The 20,120-nt window shown below is 38.8% G+C and overlaps 1 protein-coding gene across 4 annotated transcripts in view; it reads left to right on the forward strand.

Annotated features, from left to right (window-relative positions):
• The window catches only part of lmx1bb (LIM homeobox transcription factor 1, beta b), a 70,338-nt gene extending 50,567 nt beyond the window's left edge, over positions 1–19,771 (forward strand). For 3 of the 4 annotated variants that reach the window (XM_062998572.1, XM_062998571.1, XM_062998574.1), the window contains exons 3-8: positions 8,181–8,413; positions 10,848–11,023; positions 12,879–12,956; positions 13,431–13,497; positions 17,005–17,163; positions 19,614–19,771. In XM_062998572.1, the coding sequence (XP_062854642.1) occupies positions 8,181–8,413; positions 10,848–11,023; positions 12,879–12,956; positions 13,431–13,497; positions 17,005–17,163; positions 19,614–19,771 (871 nt within the window). The remainder of the gene's footprint in view (positions 1–8,180; positions 8,414–10,847; positions 11,024–12,878; positions 12,957–13,430; positions 13,498–17,004; positions 17,164–19,613) is intronic. The other variant, XM_062998573.1, reaches the window with a different exon arrangement.
• The last annotated feature ends 349 nt before the right edge of the window (positions 19,772–20,120 follow it).

Genomic DNA, 20,120 nt, shown 5'->3' on the forward strand with positions numbered 1-20,120 from the left:
ATGGTGTTTTAGAAGAGGCAGACCTGTAGAGACATATCTACTGTATCCACGACAGGATGGTTGAAGAATATTCCCCCCTGAGACATTTTGTGAGACTCAAGGGACCTGACTGTCATCCCACAGCCGTGGGTAAATGTGGAAACGTAATTTGGTAGATATTTCTTAGATGCACAAAGAGTGACAGAGTGAGGGATTCAAACTGTCTGCTAAGACTTTGTGTTTCTCAGGAAAGAGTGCCACAGGAGAGCCAAAAGGTCTCTTATCTGACAGAGATGGCAAGACTGGACCATTAGTGATGGTGCACATTTTCCTCTCTAATGTATTTTACTTTTACCTGCTGGGAGTTTAATTAAAAAACAAAGTGCCTCAATTTAAAGCTCATTACTATGCTAATTTTGTAAAGACGGGAAGGTGATTAAGCCGCTCTTAAAGCTGACTTGAGCTTACCCCTGGGACTGTAGGGAAGACATGGCAACTCTTTATTTGGCTTCATTATTTTACACTGTAATCGCCCTCCACCAAAGAGAAATGCTGATACTAAGCATTAATGGATGCACATTTTCCTTATGGATTATTAAACTGAAGTTTTGCTGTAATTAATATAGTGTCTTTAGACTTTAATGAAACAGCATTATTTAGACTGTGGTTAAACTTTAAAGATTTTAGTTATTAACCACCCTACTACATTTATAATACAGCATCCAAAATGGATCTGAAAAAGAAATACTAAAGGCTTAGCTTATATATTCCATTCATGGTACCTGTTTCGTACATTTACTTTGACTTTTATTTCATTGCAGACAATATAAACCCAAGATATTTCATGTTTTGTCTGGTCATCTTAATTGTATTTGTTAATATACATCCATTCCTGCATTCCAGGCCTACAACACATTCTAAAAACCCCTTTATAATGTTGTCATTTCTTCTCACAAGACTTAAAACACATTTTGGAACCAAGGATACCAAGGAAGAGTATTAGGTCTTTTGTCCCATTCTTCCAGCAAACGTGTCATAAGGCGTGCAACAGTACAGGTTGTTGCTGTCATTTTTTTAGTTTTAAAATTCTCCACACATTATCTACTGGGGACAGGTCAGGTCCAGTCCAGTACCAGTACTTTTTTATTCTGCAGCCAAGGCTTTTGTAATGTGTGCAGAATTAGGTTTTTGCTTTGTATTGGTAAAAAATGCATGTAGGTCCATGGATAAAAGTCCAAGTAAATTTAAGAAACATACATCCAATGTGAAATGTATACACCGATCAGCCATAACATTATGACCTGCAGTGTTTCTGCACTCACTGTAAATTTTCAGCTTTACTTACCATATAGTTAATAATTACTGACTGTAGTCTATTTATTTCTCTATATTCCTTTTAAGCCTGCTTTCACCCTGTTCTTCAATGGTCAGGACTCTCCACAGAGCAGGTATTATTTAGGTGGTGGATCATTCTCAGCACTGCAGTGACAATGACATGGTGGTGGTGTGTTAGTGTGTGTTGTGCTGGTATGAGTGGATCAGACACAGCAGCACTGCTGGAGTTTTTAAATACCGTGTCCACTCACTGTCCACTCTATTAGACACTCCTACCTAGTTGGTTCACCTAGTAGATGTAAAGTCAGAGACAATCGCTCATCTACTGCTGCTGTTTGAGTCGGTCATCTTCTAGACCTTCATCAGTGGTCACAGGACGCTGCCCGCAGGGCGCTGTTGGCTGGATATTTTTGGTTGGTGGACTATTCTCAGTCCAGCAGTGACAGTGAGGTGTTTAAAAACTCCATCAGTGCTGCTGTGTCGATCCACTCATACCAGCACAACACACACTAACAAACTACCACCACCATGTCAGTGTGACTGCAGTGCTGAGACTGATCCACCATCCAAATAATACCTGCTCTGTAGTGGTTCTGGGAGAGTCCTGACCATTGAAGAACAGCATGAAAGTGTGCTAACAAAGCATGCAAAGAAACAGATGGACTACAGTCAGTATTTGTAGAACTGCAAAATGCTTCTATATGGTAAGTGGAGCTGATAACATGGGAAGTGAGTGAAGAAACAGGGAGGTGGTTTTAATGTTATGGTTGATTGGTGTATATTGAAGTGGTAAAGAAAAATAAATGAATTAAACTATTACTAATCAACTAAAATTGTAAAGAAATATACAGTATATGCATTTGGTTTATCTTGTTTCATTGTAAACCACTAGAAATAAAAAATATATATACAGTATATTAAAAATTTAGATAATTTTAACATATTATACAAATGTTACCTCAAGTCCTGCATATATTGCATAAGTTAATAAAGACTTGTATATAAACAAAACATACTTTTCTAATATTTTGACACAGTTGGTAGATCTCATACATGTTCAGCAGAAAGCGAAAGGAGAATGGGTGGAGAGGAGAACATGTGTTGCTAAATGTACGGCAATTATCCAGACTTGCATTCCCCAGTCCGCTCCCCCTCCTCAAGACTAGCCTTTTTATCTCCCTCTGTTCTGTGATCCTTATCACCAAGGCAGAGGCATTGAGAGAAAGATCTTTTGTGGTGGGGAAATCATTGGCAACATGTGGTGAAACCTTTAAGATGTTGTCACACTTTAAGTTGCTCATAATCTGTTCAAAGTAAAGACCACATACTCCTATGAGGAGGCTGCTTTATGGTTCAAAGGAAAGTAGAAAGAGTAACTGGAAGGTGAGGGCCTGGGCTTGGTGAGACTGAAACTATGGAGTCGCATTGAGCTTAGACTTTGCTGGATGCTTTTTTATTATCCAGAAATATCTTTATTCACTATGACCTGTTTAATAAGAAAAAAAGAATAGTTGCATAGGTCCCACAGTTATCCTAAAACACGTTTTATCCAAGATTTTATTAAACAATTCAACATGACAAAAGGAGAAAAAAACAACCTGCACACAAGTAGTTTTATAATCTGAATGGGTCGTCCAGAAAATAAACTTGCATGTATGAATGTCATAAATCCGAACACAAAAAACATCACTCACATATCTGTTAACATACCTATTGGACTTAAACTTAAATTAATCTCTTAATACAGCTCTCAGCATTCCAAAATATATGTTGCACATAGAGGATCCCTCTGGGAAAGCTTTTAAGTCCCTCTGTGTGTGAGCACAGATTCTCCAAATGACAAGTTTTTGTGTGTGCGGCTGAGTGATTGGAAGCAGATAATGATCTCCTGGGGAGCGTTCTGGGGATTATCTCAGATTCTACTCGTGGTGTCCAGGAGTAGAAGCATCTAATTCAATATTGGCACTGCACTGACTGAATCATGGCTGTTGATCCAAATGCGAGAGTCATCACTGTTAATCTGTGCGCTCAGGTGTTGGAAGAAGAGCATACATTCCCAAAAGCAAACAAATGGAATATCGTGGTCCATTTACCTCCACCATCTCTCTTTTCATCCATTTATCTACTTCTTCCATGGGCAGCTCGTTCCTTAGGGTGATTGGGCGACGCACCACCAAAGGGCGAAATGGAAGATTTTTTTCTATCACATTCAACCAGTGTTAAACTAGCTTTGAATGTTCTGGACAGTCTGTCTTGCCTCTGAATATTGTAGTCCAATCAGCGTCAAGCCCCTTTTGGGCGATTTCAGTCTGATTGAAAATCGCCCGGATTGCTCTGATAGACTCTCATATTAAGGCACTTTTTTTCGAACTGTAGGCACTGCAATACAATCTGTATGGGTTCCGGGAGGGCTAGCACTTGCGTGCTTGCGTCATACGTAACCTGGTAGTTGGAGCAGCTAGCGATCTCTTCATTGTTAGTGTGAAGGCTTTACTTCATTTTATGATTAATGGTAAAGCTGGTCTCTCTCCATGTTCAAAGTTATTTGTGAGGGCAAACTGACAGATGACTTAAAATGTTAATTATTTAAGCTTTAATTTACCCATTGAACGGGTCACCTTCACCCCCCCAGGAGCCCACCACTGACTTCTTCTAACTTTTATTTTTAACTTCATTCTGCTAAACAAATATAATGTCCAGACTTTTGCTGGACTTGTCATTAAATGGGTTACAATTTGCTAAACATATTTAACACATTCATAATAGTTTATTAAATAAATACACAATAAAATAAACAAAAGGTACAATGTATGACACAGGGATACAAATTTTGTGATAACCGATTATCCAAATCATGACTTTTTATTGGTTATTGTTTAACTGATTAATCAATGAGGTCCCTGAGGTATGATAGCTTCAATTTGAATTTTAGAATCAAAAAGACTTCAAGCATCCTGAGGCTGAACTGAAACTCATCTCCTAAATATGATCTTATGTTGTGTGTCCAGTAGCAGCATGTGCACTTATTGAGTTTGTAGAGTGGAACAGCTTAAAAAGGGCCAGATGTGGACCTGTGTCCATAACCAGATTGGAGCAGCTCTATTGGAGTTCTCTCTTTATTCTTTCCTTTCTGGCTTTCATCTTCGACCACAGGACAGAAATGCTCTCCAGACCAAGCATGGCATATAAGACCCCACTAACATTGTTTATGTGGTTGTTTACAGCATTAGCTTTACAGCTATGCTTGTAGCAGCAATGCTAACAGGAGGTCTGGTTTCACCTTTTGTGGGTGCGCTCTGTTGTTGATATGGGCCTCGGGCTGTTAATCAGGTAATGTTACGGGGGATTGAAAGCAGTCACTCCCCCCAGATGGTCTTCTCCAGCTCACACTGTGGCGTTGTTTTATAGAACATTCTTTTGGTGCTGAACTTGGAAAAGTATTAAAATGGGATTAGGAGTTCCTCCACAATCCAGTGCTGGTGTCATTCATTGGCCCTCGCTTTCCACTTCTCTCTCTCTCTCTCTCTCTCTCTCTCGCTCTCTGACCCCCTGCCTTTGCCCTGTTTGATTGTATGACTAGCAATGGGAGTTGAAGTGATTGTGCCTTTCAAAGAAAAAAAAGGATAGGGTTAAATCCCTACTCCACTGCTCCCTGCTAATTCCTCTTGTTCCTCCAAGAAGGATTTACTTCTACTGCCAGCCTTGTGAAAAGCTTTCTCTGGCCAACCTGAAAGTTAGCCATCGTCTTCCTGCCAGGGTGTGGTTGCTATAGCAGGGGCGTCATGCATGCCGATTTCATCGGGAGTCCTGCTGAGAATGTCAACCTTGGGGGGGGGGGGAGTCAGGATTAGATTCCAGGACAAAGCCAGACAGGAAGATTTCAGAAGTACGAATGGGAATTACAGCAGCAAAAATAATGCAAGGTGACAGAAAGGGGAAATGGAAAAATAATGGCTTACAAGATTAGTAAGGGAGAGGAAGAAAAGAGGTGAAGGACGAAAAGAAAAGGATGAAAAAGAATGTTTTCATTTGAATGAGATGTATCTGTAGAGCAGGAGAGCAGTGAAGTGAACAGGAAAATCCAGGAAGGGCCGCAGCGGCTTAAAAAGCTTTTTCTTACTTATCTTGTTTTTCAAGCTTGATCTTGTGAGTGAGGATTTGCATCATTAAATAAACATTTAAATTGGACATGTGGAGTGGAACACAAAAGATTCATCATGTCGGGGTCTGACAGATCCAACATGCAGTGGGATGATTTCACAATCGTAGTTTTTAATGCACTTAATCAGTCCAATGGAAAAAGAATGTATTTTGGATAGACGGAAAACCTGTAAGTCCAAATATGATGGAGTTATATTTGTAGGGGCAGAAACTAAAAGATTAACCCTGTTTTTACCAGATGGTTTATATCCTTTACTGATACATATATTTATATCAGGATATTAACATTGTTGACAACTTGTAAACATTTGTTTACTTTGCAATGAATTTAAATAAATATATGCGTACTTATTAATTTGGTATTGTATAGCTTAACATTTGTATTGAACTGCAAGAAATATAATCTTCATAATATTTTGCAGTAAATTAAAGATCAATTTTTCTAAAGCCAGACATTGCAGTTTTTATATTGTTATTCTTTTCATGAATTTAGAATGCAGATAACAACCTAGTGTCTTATATGAAGGGAGTTTATTCATTTTTGTATTTTTTATTTAACGCATTTTATATAAATATTGAGTCAATTTAGAATCGCAAGGCATGTTTAATCTAAACAAAACTGATAATTACACATGTTTAATTACCTTAAATGACACAAAAGACAACAGACCACAGACCACAGCTATTCTCTCGCAAACATCAATACAGCTGCCCACCAAACCCCATGCTCGACTTATATCTATATCCATATCACCATTTTACAAAGCCATTATCATAACAAAAGCTGCCATTGCTGCCCCATGGCCTCATATTTACCCATATTTATCACTGCCAGCCCTGTCCAGTATCAGCACCCAATGCCGATTGGCTTCCTCTAGTAGTGCACAATGGCATCAATGTAAAGCATTGATATAGACAAGCATTGGAGCAGCTGTCCCTCTAGTCCGAGCAAACAAAAGAGTCGGTGATAATAAATCAGCTCTGATGACCTGGACAGTATCGCACTCATTCATTTATTTTTAGCAGGGAGGCACAGCTGCCCGTCTGCAGCCGTAGGCTTATAGTTGGACCATGTCTTGGGTGCAAATGTAACAAAAAGATATCAATTGAAAAGGGTTAACGGAAATTAAAGCCATGATGATGACTAGATTTTATGGATGCATTTAACAAACATATCTGTTGCACTTGCTTTATGATCAGTAACATAGTTTATAAACAGCAAGACAACTTTACCTAGCAAGAGGTGATGCTAGAGCGGTTATAGAAGTGGCATCTAATATTATTTCACATAAGAAGTTAAATGTCAGTTTAGTGCATACCGTACAGCTTTTATTACTTACAGATATTATTCACTCACTTTCTTAACTGCTTATCCAATTAGGGTTGCGAGGAGGTGCTGGAGCCTATCCCAGCTTTTCAATGGGCTCAAGGCACACAGTAACACCCTGAACGGGGCGCCAGTCCATCGCAGGGCAGACACACATACACACACACACCCATTCACCTATAGGGCAATTCAGTGTCTCCAATTAACCTGACTGCATGTTTTTGGACTGTGGGAGGAAACCCACGCAGACACAGGGAGAACATCGAACCCAGGACCTTCTTGCTGTAAGGTGGCAGTGCTACCCACCGAGCCACAGTGCCGCCCTTATAGATATTATTGCCTATTATTTTGGTTTCAATTGTAAAATATTGGGCATCTGAGTACTACAGATTATGTAACATCAACCATCTTAACTCACTACAGCAAAAGTCAGGTTGCGGCTCCCAAAGTTGCAGTAGTAAAGCATTTATACTGCTATCCAGGGATCTTGCCACTGCCAAGAAAGCATAATTGGCCCTGCTGCTAAGTGGCAGAGATAGTATTCATTTCTCCACTGTCATTAACAAATGATTTTCAATTATCTCAAATGTTTATGAGCTTATGTTTACAGTAATGTGTTAATCTGCCTTGTGGTAGTTTTAGTTTAATGAGACACTGGTTGGTGTCACATGTCTTAAAAGAACTTTGTGATTTTACTTTCCCAGGTTCATCACTGTTGTGCTAGTACAATGCATTTTTTTATCCTTCGATTAAATCAGATAATTTAATGTTGGTATGTTCATTTCATTTTTATCAACCGCTTCTGGTCAGGGTCGTGGCAGGTCTTGTTTCCTCGGGAAACACTGGGCGCAAGGCACAAATACCCTGGACAGGGTGGCTATCCATTGCAGGGCTTGGAAAAGAAAAAAAAACTTTAAGCCACCCTGTTTGAAAGCTGGCAGGACTGATTGAATGACTTCATGGAACGTGGTAAAGCGAGTGATTTGAGCTGTTGATTGAGGTTTGTTGGTGCATTCGGAGCTGAGCAACAAGCATGCATTTCCTCTGATTAGGCTCTGCTGAGGCATTGAGGAGTTATCCAGGGTGCTTTAACAGATGAGCCACTGTCAAAAGAAATCACCCAGGAGCCTAGCCACACACCCTCTGCCCCCTTAATCACTGTGCTGTGATGGACAACCACATGCTGTGAACCACAATCCCCAACACTTCTAACCTAACACAAACTGTTTATATGCTGTATTATTTTGTTTTCTTTAGTACTGACTGTGCTGACAAAGTAAAGTTTAGTAGTAGCCCTATTTTTAAACCAATCATATATAAAATCATACATTTCATGTTCGTTTTAACCACTTGTATCCATCTTTCTTGTTTTTCTCAGATTATTTGCCACCAAATGCAGCGGATGCTTGGAGAAGATTGCACCAACCGAGTTTGTGATGCGGGCGCTGGAGTGTGTGTACCATCTTAACTGCTTTTGTTGCTGTGTTTGTGACCGGCAACTGCGCAAAGGAGATGAATTCGTACTGAAGGATGGGCAGTTGCTGTGTAAAAATGACTATGAGAAGGAAAAGGATTTTCTTGGATCCGTCAGCCCAGATGACTCTGACTCAGGTAAGCTACAGATAATTGTTGTGCAGTGTCTTAAGTCAGTATGACAGCATATATTGTCATTCAGTCTTTATGTGCAGTCAAAATAGACTGCAAAGTCTAATTTAAATATAAGAGCGCTATATACACAGCTACATCCAACATTTGATTTTTTTTTGCTTAATAGAGTGCTTTTGACAATTTTCACACTAAAGGTTAAAAGGTCAACCTTTGTTACTTGTGACAAAGTTCAGCTTTGGCTAATTTAATTATGGTTTATATATAGCTTCACATTTGATTACTATTAACTAAATCATATAAATAATACTGATGTAAATTAAGACTCCAAGGCTCACTTTTTTGTATTTGTTGCTAATGCAAATTTTTAGCCATCACAATTTGGCCCTTGTCAAACTCACTCGAATCCTTACGCTTCGCATTTTGTTAGCTTCTAACACATCAACTTTGAGGATAAAATGTTCACTGGCTCCCTAATATGTCCCACCCACTAACAGGTGCTGTGATGAAGAGCTAATCAGTGTTAATCACTTCACCCTTCAGTGGTCATAATGTTATGTCTGGTTAGTGTATATTTGATAGACTCAGACTCTTCAATATATGCTAACTCATTGTGAAATAAATAATTATTCTATATTTTAGTTGTTCAGCTACTACGTAATCAAATGCAAAGAATGTATGTAACTTGAGTCAGTAAGTAAGCTACTTGCTTTCATGGGAGGTCATCTATAAATTCCCATACTGATAGACATAGCTTTACTAATAATCACACTAATACACTAACTATACATACATTTTTTTTACAATTGTAATACATTATTTGCAGTTGAACTGACCTGATATATCTGCTAAAGATAAATATGCCAATATATTAACAATAATTGATTTTTAAATGAATGTAAAACATGCATCTACAATAAATAAATACATACTACAAAAATATACAATGCCCTACAATTGGCTTTATTATACTGTACTTTTTATCTTTATAAAAACTGGTAAATAATCCAGCTATCTTCTTTCTAAGAATGTATTGAAAGAGCCAATTGTGGTATTTGCACGCCATCCTCACAGCACATGGACTCAATGAGCACAGACATGCAGATAGATGAGCATGAATGTATAGTCTGGCAGCCATATTTTAGTGGGTGAAGCAAATCTGTGACAGAGAGAAGCCACAGTATATTGATGGCGTGCTCTGAAACGGGCTGCTGTAAAAAATTAGAGCTGCAGATCCCTGTGAGTGATGGGGTGGGTCGTGAAGCTTTTCAGCGGTAAACTTATGCTTTTTATCAGTCCTCAGTTATAATACCAGCAAAGCACACTCCATTTCCCAGTGAACTGTTAAACGGTCAAAGTGTTTACTAGCCTAATTGGCACTTAGTGCTGATGCTGCGGAGGCCACTAGCACAAATTGCAGCAGCCCTTTATCTCAGAAAACTATCTCTCGGGGACTGTAGCCATTACTCTGGTTTTTAACTTTTGAACTCTGCCATGTCATACAGTTTGGCCCCTTTTCTAATTATGCTTATCAAACATAAACTGCTTTGTCTTATTAGATGAAATCTCCATCCACTGAACAATAAAGACAATCTCCCGCTTGGCTATTATAATTACAGTAGGGGAGCCAGGAGCCATTTCATATAGATGGCACATTAGTACGGCTAGGAGATTATCATGACAGAGGAAGGGATTTGATTGACCGCCGGAGGATCACACATATTATCACTGTCTAATTGAGACACTGGGATTAGTACATATGATAGAATAACATCATAAGAAATGTCCTTTAAGAAGATCTTATGAGAACAGGGATATTAGATACTTGGTATCACACTGGGGTAAAGATTTTTTATCACCTAGTAAAGTTAGGTTACAAAGTTTAACTTTCATTCCGAGCATATTAAATAATAATGTACTTGAATATTAGTACATCTCTCTTGTGCCTAATTCATCAAAATGTGGCTATTGTTTCCTAATCATTTTGTTTTTACAAGCCACATGTATACATGGGTATTGATTGAAAACTCTTCTTCTAATATTCAGACTTTTCCCAAACGTACAATATACAAAAGTACCTTATTCACCCCATAGCATAGCAAGTTATGTGCAGGAGTCTTATCAAAGATTTATTCAAGGCGAAACAGCCAAAGCTGCATGTTATTAATTATAAATGACGCATTGTTTAGTCCAGTGACAAATGTGCATACTTCATAGTGCTGTGCAAAGCATGGCTGCCGCCTTGTAACTGGAAGTGGCCTGTTCCTACAGCAATAAATTGATAAAAGTACTGGAACCACATGTGTCTTTTATCATTATCAATGTACTATGCCTAAATCTCCAAAAATTTAACAGAATAAAAACATCTATGTATCAATAGCCTGTCTGAAAAATTGCAGAGAAATGTGCTGATTCCCGTGAATGATGCATCTCTCCCCAGAAAAGAGCGAGGACGAGGAGTTGGATATCAAAACAGAGAAGTGCTCTGGAGGCCCAGGAAAAGGGGATGATGGGAAAGATCCAAGAAGACCTAAACGACCACGCACTATCCTCACCACACAGCAGAGAAGGGCCTTTAAGGCTTCGTTTGAGGTGTCATCAAAGCCCTGCCGGAAGGTAAATTGCTGGAAATTACTTTTAACATTTTAAGAGTTAGTTACATCTACAATGGTAGTTACAAAAAAGGAAAAATACAAAAATACAATTAAATAAAACAAAGTACAAAGTGCTTAGCTCAATTTTTAATATGCATGTACATTATAAACTTATTGGCTACATTTGCAACATACCCAATATTATTATGTCATTAAAAGCTTGGTAAAAGTGATGCCCATAGTAGTACTACTGGATACCCAAGACCCAGATTTGACTACCCTATGCCAGAACCAAATCTATTTTATTTATCCAACTGATTAGAAATTGTTACCATGTACCACATTTAATTACAATGAATCTCCGAATAAAGTCAGTATATTTTACCTGGAACTTAATTACAAGCTACTATGAAGTAATTACAAGTACAGACGTATTAAGTAGAGTAGATGAAAATCTGGACCCAGCCTTTAATTTAAGATCTAAAAGCAAGTGAGCAGTTTTAGTGAGTAGCATGTATGGCCTCACACACAGTTAGCAGTACACAGTTAACAAAAATGTGGTCGGTCAGCAAAGACAGGTTTGGCGTCCAGACATGTCTGGTCTTCAGTTGGTATTTTAAATTTGTAATGAAGCCTGCAGCTAATGTTGTTAACCTACTAGTTTACCATCATGCAAACTATATATTTAAATTTAGAGTATAGAGTCAGTTTGCATTATGCTAAACCAGTACTTGTTTAAAACATCTGGGTTGTAGCCCCATCACAGAAACAAAATAGGGCAACTCTGGACACAAATACTTTAAAGCTGATGTACTACACCTAAATGGAAGTAACTAACAATGTAGATACTCCAAATACTTTAAACAGAACTAGTTATACACACACATATACAGTATATATATATTATTTTTAAATTGTTTAAAAAGTAACATTTTTTGTCATTTGGTTAACTAAATGCAAATCAACCTTCCACTTGTAGTTGAAATTTTTTTTCTTATGCATTGTCCGGCATAACAATTGTAAACAGCAAGTTTTGTAAATAAAAATAAGACAATACAAATACAAACATATACAAAATCTATACGAATATACATTATAAATGAGCTGTTCAGATGGCACAGCGGTAAGAACACACTCCAGAGCTGGGATCTCGAATACATCATATCGAATCTCGGCTCTGCCATCCGGCTGGGCTGAGCGGCCACATGAACAACGATTGGCCTGTTGTTCATATGGGGTATTAAGCCAGATAGGGACTGCTCGTATCTGATGCACTACGACCCCTGCTGGCTGATTGATGACGCCTGCACAGAGGCGGGGAATGAGTGTGGATCAGGGTGTGTCTCTCCGTACACAAGGCTGATTCGCATATATGCATAGTGTGGGTGACAAAATGCATACGGCTGCTGCCCATGTGTCGGAGGGGGCGTGGGTTAGCTTCGTTCTATATATATATATATTAAAAATTACAAAATACAATCCCTAGGCAACAACTACAACTCAAATTATTACTGTATTTACTGTGACAGAGAGAAAATTCTTTTACTATTAATCAGAAACTGTGCCAGTGGCCTACCATGCCCTTGTGAGGAGAGGTGGTAGAAGCCGGGAGAGGCCTAAGCATGGACTGCCAAATTCCTCATTCATTTGGTGTTCTAATGGAGCGTATTCATAAAGAGCTATCAAGTCCCTAGTGGGTGGCAGCCACAAAAACATACACTTGCTTATAAGAAAATGCCCAAGCAACGAGTATTCGTCTATTTATTTCATTAAAAAAATTGCTTATAATGCCAACAAAGTTTAGAGCTATTGTGTATATTAAAACACTGTTAAGATTTATTTATTTGAGGTTATAATTTTGATGTTTTGATATCTAGGTAAGAGAAACCCTTGCTGCTGAGACCGGCCTGAGTGTACGTGTCGTCCAAGTGTGGTTTCAGAACCAAAGAGCTAAGGTGAGCCCTGAAAGCTGTATTTATTCATCATACATCATTACTCACATGCACCCAGTGATGTACAGTCAGGTAACAGATTACAGCAACCTGTGAGTAATCCACTGAACACGGCAGTGCCAAATAGGAGCACACTTACCGAAATAGAGAGAGCAAATCTCAAACGCTATCTGCCTCAGGCTTAACCTCTTGCTGCATTCCACAAAAAACTCCCTGCAAGGAAAGAGTAATGCACACAAATCTATTGCATTCTTACATTAATGTCTGAAACCCACCTTTGAGCACTGATGCTATCTTCAAAAGCCGCAGAATAATGTAATGTACTCAGATAGATGGTTATGTAGTTCATGCAGGGGTGAACAACAAGGATCATCATATTTTTAGTTCAAATAATAGAAACAATGTAAGATGTATTTATGTTTTTTAATTGTGGCTTCATTAATTTTTTATTTTATTTTTTATTATTATTTATTTCAGATGAAGAAGTTAGCACGAAGACAGCAGCAGCAACAGGAGCAGCAGAACTCACAAAGGCTGGGCCAAGGTACAGTTTTCTATAATAAATTTCTTTATTTTTTTGGGTGGAGTTTTTTTGGGCGTCATTTGATTAGTCACTATTCAAAAGTATACTCTTTAACAGACAGGGACCACCATAAAACACAGTATGTTCACATGACATGAAATTAGAATCTTTCCAACTCTCCCTTTGTAACCTGCCATGCTAAATCAGCCATGTCTTTCCTGAAACAGAGCAGACGCTAAACTCTCTGAGCTGAGAATTAAACAGCAAAATGTGTGCAACCAGGAGTGTGTGTAAGCAGGGAGATAAATTTACAATGCAAGCACACTAAAAGTTCTGGTATCTTGACCCACCTGCCCACCCTCTTTTCTTTATGCTTGAGGCAACCCGGCATCTCTTTTTTTTTTTTTGACAGAATGGCAGGTCAGGTTTCCATGCAGCCAAGCATGGACTGCAGCCTATTCCGCATCTCTGATCTGTACAGTGATCGCACCAGTAGTTGAGGATTAACTTGTCTCACTGTCCTCACACTATAATTCTAGATAGACTTGTTTAAAGCCTTACAGAAGTTGTGGTAGATGTGTGTAATTCAATACTATAAATAATATAATATAATTACATTACATTTTAATTAAAATGATGGTCAATCCCCATCTTTGTTATTGTATCTGTGAGGTTTAGCATGTTTTTACAACATGATCTCCTAGGGTAATGGGACAATGGGTACTCCATTAGCTTCCCACATTCTGAAAACATGGCACTAGGCAAATTCAACTTGCCTCTAAATGTAAATGAGTTTAAATGGGTGTAAATGTAATAAATCGTCATACTGGAAAAGACCACTCACATCAGGACATAGATTTTCCATTATACTGAAGCGATCAGTGATATATTGAATTGAAGTGATTATATTCTTTCTAAATGGAACAGGTGTACCCAAACCAGGCCTGTAAAATGCCCCCTTACCAAACACACAGCATAACAGAGGCACCAGGCGCTCTCACTTTATTGGTCATTGATTTAGTCCTGTACGGTTCTCTTGTATGCCACACATGCTCACTTATCTGACCGTTTTTCCCCTATATCATCCTTGTAGTCAACTGCTTATGTTTTTTGCACCTCTGAACTATTTATCAGGTCTATTTTCTGTTCAAAAATGAAAATATCGATATAAGTTTAGTCACTATTTCTATTACAACACTTGCTGATATCTGTGCCCCAATAAAAAAAACTACAAACTTCCAAGTCATTTACAGCAAGGTTAGCTTGACTACTTTGCATTTTTATGTGACACAAAATGATGGTACACTAAAGGTCTAATTGAACAATGTAATTGTTTTTTTTATTATTATTTAAATAATTGTGGCTAAATAATTTTAGTAACACATCTTTTCTCTATTGTTTCTGTGACTTACCATTATTACTGTTATGTCTTCTGGACCGTTAAATCTTTTTAGATTCAAATTTAGAGCCTGATTTGGGATATAAAAGTGCCATTGTTACAATAAATCTAATATATAGATCAAGATATCAAATGTGTTTTACTTTAATGGAATACATACTTAATGGTATTAGCATCAAGTAAAATTATATTCACAGTCTTCAGTGAGATAAGGTGGAAAACATGCATTTGTGCTGTACAACATGAGTGCCTTTGTTCCTCACTTTACTTTGGGGAAATCCCAAAGCTAATATTGACATTTTACTGCTGAGCAGATCCCTTTGTACCTTCACCATTGGAAACTCATAATCTTCAGATCATTGAATCATCTTCAGCGATAAACCAAGAGTAATAATGCTTTTATTTTATAGAGCAGTGTTGTAACTGTCTTTGTAGTGCCTTCAGTTATGGGGCTTTTTGTAAAAAAGGAAAGAAGAAAATAGAAGAAATAGGGCCTGGATTTCTGTAGAGCACCAGAACTATATCACAACAACACAAGTTTATGGGTTAATTCGCTTTAACGGATGTAATATCATCAACAGTTCTGTGGACTCCCAAAATCTGCTCTGCCACTGTAAGTGTATAGTTGTTGTACATCGATCAGCCATAACATTAAAACCACCTCCTGTTCATTTTATCAGCTCCACTCACCATATAGAAGCACTTTGTAGTTCTACAATTACTGACTGTAGTCCATCTCTTTCTCTACATACCTTTTAAGCCTGCTTTTACCCTGTTCTTCAATGGTCAGGACCCCCACAGGACCACCACAGAGCAGGTATTATTCAGGTGGTGGATGATTCTCAGCACTGCAGTGACACTAACATGGTGGTGGTGTGTTAGTGTGTGTTGTGCTGGTATGAGTGGATCAGACACAGCAATGCTGCTGGAGTTTTTAAATACCATGTCCACTCACTGTCCACTCTATTAGACACTCCTACCTAGTTGGTCCACCTTGTAGATGTAAAGTCAGAGATGATCGCTCATCTGTTGCTGCTGTTTGAGTTGGTCATCTTCTAGACCTTCATCAGTGGTCACAGGGCGCTGCCCACAGGGCACTGTTGGCTGGATATTTTTGGTTGGTGGACTATTCTCAGTTCATCACCACCATGTCAGTGTCACTGCAGTGCTGAGAATGATCCACCACCCAAATAATACCTGCTCTGTAATGGTCCTGACCATTGAAGAACAGGGTGAAAGAACAGTGAGTGTAGAAACAAGGAGGTGGTCATAATGTTATGCCTAACGGTGTATGTTGTTTCAGTAGATAGCAATATCTTATTGATCATGAACCCATTTCTTTATCCAGTAGGAGTGGTTTTAAAGACATAGGGAGACATTAACTAATAATGCTTGTTAAGAGATATTAAAAATGTTACTTAAATCTGAAAAATAATATACAGAAACATTTACAGTAGTCTTCATAACAGTGCTTTTGCTACCTTGAGTACATCATGACAGCACAAGTAGTCACATGTTATATGTATACTGTCATTCTAATTAGGTAAACCTCCAACATCAAACATTATTGCACCAGATTTAGGAAACATGTAATGGAAAATTTGGGGACCTTTAAGAAATGAATATCAGACGTTTTTGCAAACGCTCAGAACTCTAAAGCAGAGAATAAAGATTGGGGCTCTAGTCTAAAAGCCACAAGACTCCTAGCCCTCAGCTTTTAGACGCATAAAGAATTAACCGGCAGGGTTGTATAGGAGAACCTTGCTGCATTTCTGTACGAGTATGTTTCTTGTTTGGTGTTTCATGGAGCTCAGCTTGATTTGAGGGCAGATACTGTCCTAATGCATAATTTGGTTGAAACTTAATCTTCATGTTCTGAGAATCATTTTTAACCAATAAACCAACAATAAATGGTTTGCATTATCTTTAGTTACGTAACTGGGCATGTCTTTAAAATTATACCTACAGGGGAACATTTAAACAAAAAAGAGTAGGTCTTATGGTTTGGATGATCAATCTCAGATTTTTCTTTGCCCGCTACCAGAAGGAAATTGTTCATTCGCAGCAGTATTGCTAATGATTTCCATGTTTACCAGTTGTTCTTAAATTTGTTTCCTATTTGATTTCAGATGTGATGTCCAGTAGGATGGAGAACATGATTAACTCATACACATCACTAGCCCCTGCTCAACAGCAGATGGTTGCCATGGAAAATGGCTATACGACTGATGCCTTTCAGCAAGGCCTTACCCCTCCTCAGATGCCTGGTGACCACATGAACCCGTATGGTGAGTACCAGCGCTTTTGGGTTAAAAGAAATATAGATAGATTGGGTCCTGGGAAATGTACCAACACTACAGAAGTTTTTAATCATTTAGGTTATTTTTTTCCCCCTAATTTCCCCCCCCCTAATCTAGTCATGCTCAATTGCCCTGATTGCGTCCTCTATACTGATTCGACCCTTCACCGCTGACTGAGGACGCCTCTCAACTGACATACGCCCCCTCTGGCACGTACAGTCAGTACAGACTGCATTTTTCACCTGCACAAGTCGAGTTCATACACTTGACGGGCACTGTGTATGGAGGGCCACACCCCCATCAGCATTATTTCTCAGCCCTGTGCAGGCGCCATCAGTCAGCCAGCAGGGGCCACAGTTGCACCAGTTATGATCTGACTTTCTTACCCTCTAACCCTGAACAACAGCCAATCATTGTTCATGCTGCCGCCCAGCCAAGTTGGAAAGGCAGAGCTGAGATTCGATACGATGTATTCAAAACCCCAACTCTGGTGCGCTAGCGTACTTTACCGCTGCGCCACCTGAGCGGCTTAATTTTGGTTATTTTAATCTGTATAGTGTGTCATAGTCAGGAACTGTATCCTGGTCAGGGTTCCAGTGGACCTGGTTACACCAGGAAAATGCTGGACACAAGGCAAGAAAACTCTGGACAGGGCACCAATCCATCTCAAGGATTTGGCCACCTTCCTGTTAGACACAGCCACACATGTCTGTGTGGATACCTGGTCGACCAGTAGCACAGCTGAGATTTACACCCATGCTGGGTTAGCGTAATAGACCCCTGCACAATTCAGTAAAAGGAGTACCCCACACTGTGTGGTATAATGGTGCATAATTTTAAATTATTGTCAGCTAAATTGCAATACAAATCCAATTCCAAATGTACTACTAAAAATCCAGCCCACAGCAATATTATACAAATATATCTGCAATCCTACCAGTTTCTTTTCAAGTTTTTATTGTCAGATTTAACAATCAAGTACGCCGAATGCTTTCCACCTGGTGCTTTTCTTCAGTTCCCACATCAGTAATTATCTGCTCTATTTGCCTGTGCTTAAGGTCTGATGCCATTATTTGTTACATTTAGTAAAAGTGTTTACTGGGTAGTATATGAAACACTAAAGGATGATAAGCACAAAATTGTTTAATTATGATAGGTGGCAGTATAGCCCCCTTGGGAAAGTGTATAAAGTGTAGATACACTAGCAGAGCATCATGCAATAAGAAATCCTCGTCATTTAGAAAATTATAAGCATTTTAAATCTGTTGGCTTTTTGTCAGTCCAAACAAATCTTAAATGATCCCACTGAGACATGGTTTGTGTAATACTCTTAAGAGCAATATTCTCAATATTATTAACTCCATGATAAAGATTGCTTGTGTATATTGTTTGGTCACATATAAGCAATAAAGAGGTCCCGGTTGACTTGTCATCCATTCCCTGTAATGGCAGGGCCCCAATCCCCAGTTTCATCACAACCCTGCTCAAAGTTTATGGCAAAACCACAGGAAACAGAAAGCCTTGCCAGCTCATTAAAAATCCATGGCCCATCAACCTGTCACTGTCTTGTGTAATGATGTCATTAAGATTGGTACCGAGTATTAAACTGGGCCCACAAGGAAAACGGCTGAAGCAGAAGCTAGGCACATAAGCAGTCATTAACTTGTGCATTTTTTAGACCCTCTTCTTGTTTAACCACATCTGATTGACATTTAAATAAATTATTTAATACACCCTGTCTAACAAATGTATCACAAGAATTACTATTAGGTAGCAGTCTGACCACAGACGTGTTGTCCACACCAACTAGTGAAATATTCCACCATTGTGGCATAGTTGGCAATTTTTTGCTATGGCTAACATGCAGGTTTATAAATTATTGGTTTACCATTTGAGGGGTGTAATCGAATCCTTTAATACTATAATACTATAATACAAGAATCCTATTAGGGCGGCACGGTGGCTCAGTGGGTAGCACTGTCGCCTCACAGCAAGAAGGTCCTGGGTTTGATCCCCATGTGGCAAGGTCTGGGTCCTTATTGTGTTGAGTTTGCGTAGGTTTTCTCCAGGAGCTCGGGTTTTCTCCCACAGTCCAAAGACATGCCAGTGAGGTGAATTGGAGATACCAAATTGTCCATGACTGTGTTTGACAATAAACTTGTGAACTGATGAATCTTGTGTAATGAGTAACTACCGTTTCTTTTATGAATATAACCAAGAGTGTAAAACATGATGTTAAAACCCTAATAAATAAATAGGAATCCTATTAAAATAATCTTTTGCTTATACAATTTTGCCAGAACTGTATCTCTGTAAATCTTGAAAGGTTTGGCAAAGAACAGGTTGTGATATACAAAGAGCATCTTTTGTTAGAAAAAAAATCAGAGCATGATTATATTTTTCTTACATCTAAATAAACCTTTCATTTCTTTCCACAGGAAATGACTCTATATTCCATGATATTGACAGCGACACCTCCTTGACCAGCCTTAGCGACTGCTTCATGACTTCATCTGAAGCAGGCTCACTTCAGGCTCGCGTGGGAAATCCCATCGACCGACTGTACTCCATGCAGAGCTCTTATTTTGCCTCATGAATACCAGCATAAATAGGGACAAGCAAACATGGGCTTGCTTACCACAACCCACTGGTCCATGCCTCGAACTCAAGAACCAGAAAACACCTCTTCTATGGACAAAGGGCCAGAAGTCCAGAAATGGGAATGGCGTTGAAGTACGAAAAGCATAGGACTTCGTGACAAGTGGTCAGTGACGTGTAGTACTGCAAGAACAGCTCAGGATGCCCGGTTTTCTGAGACTTTTTCTAAGTATCTATAGATTGTTTGTACAATTCTTTCTCATAAATGTCCACCTACAAAAGAAAACAGCTTTGATCTACGGTTAAAGACCCTGCAGGAGCAAACCTCAGTCTGAAGCAGCCTGTCA

The sequence above is a fragment of the Trichomycterus rosablanca genome, chromosome 7, assembly GCF_030014385.1.
Source record: "Trichomycterus rosablanca isolate fTriRos1 chromosome 7, fTriRos1.hap1, whole genome shotgun sequence".
NCBI lineage: Eukaryota > Metazoa > Chordata > Actinopteri > Siluriformes > Trichomycteridae > Trichomycterus > Trichomycterus rosablanca.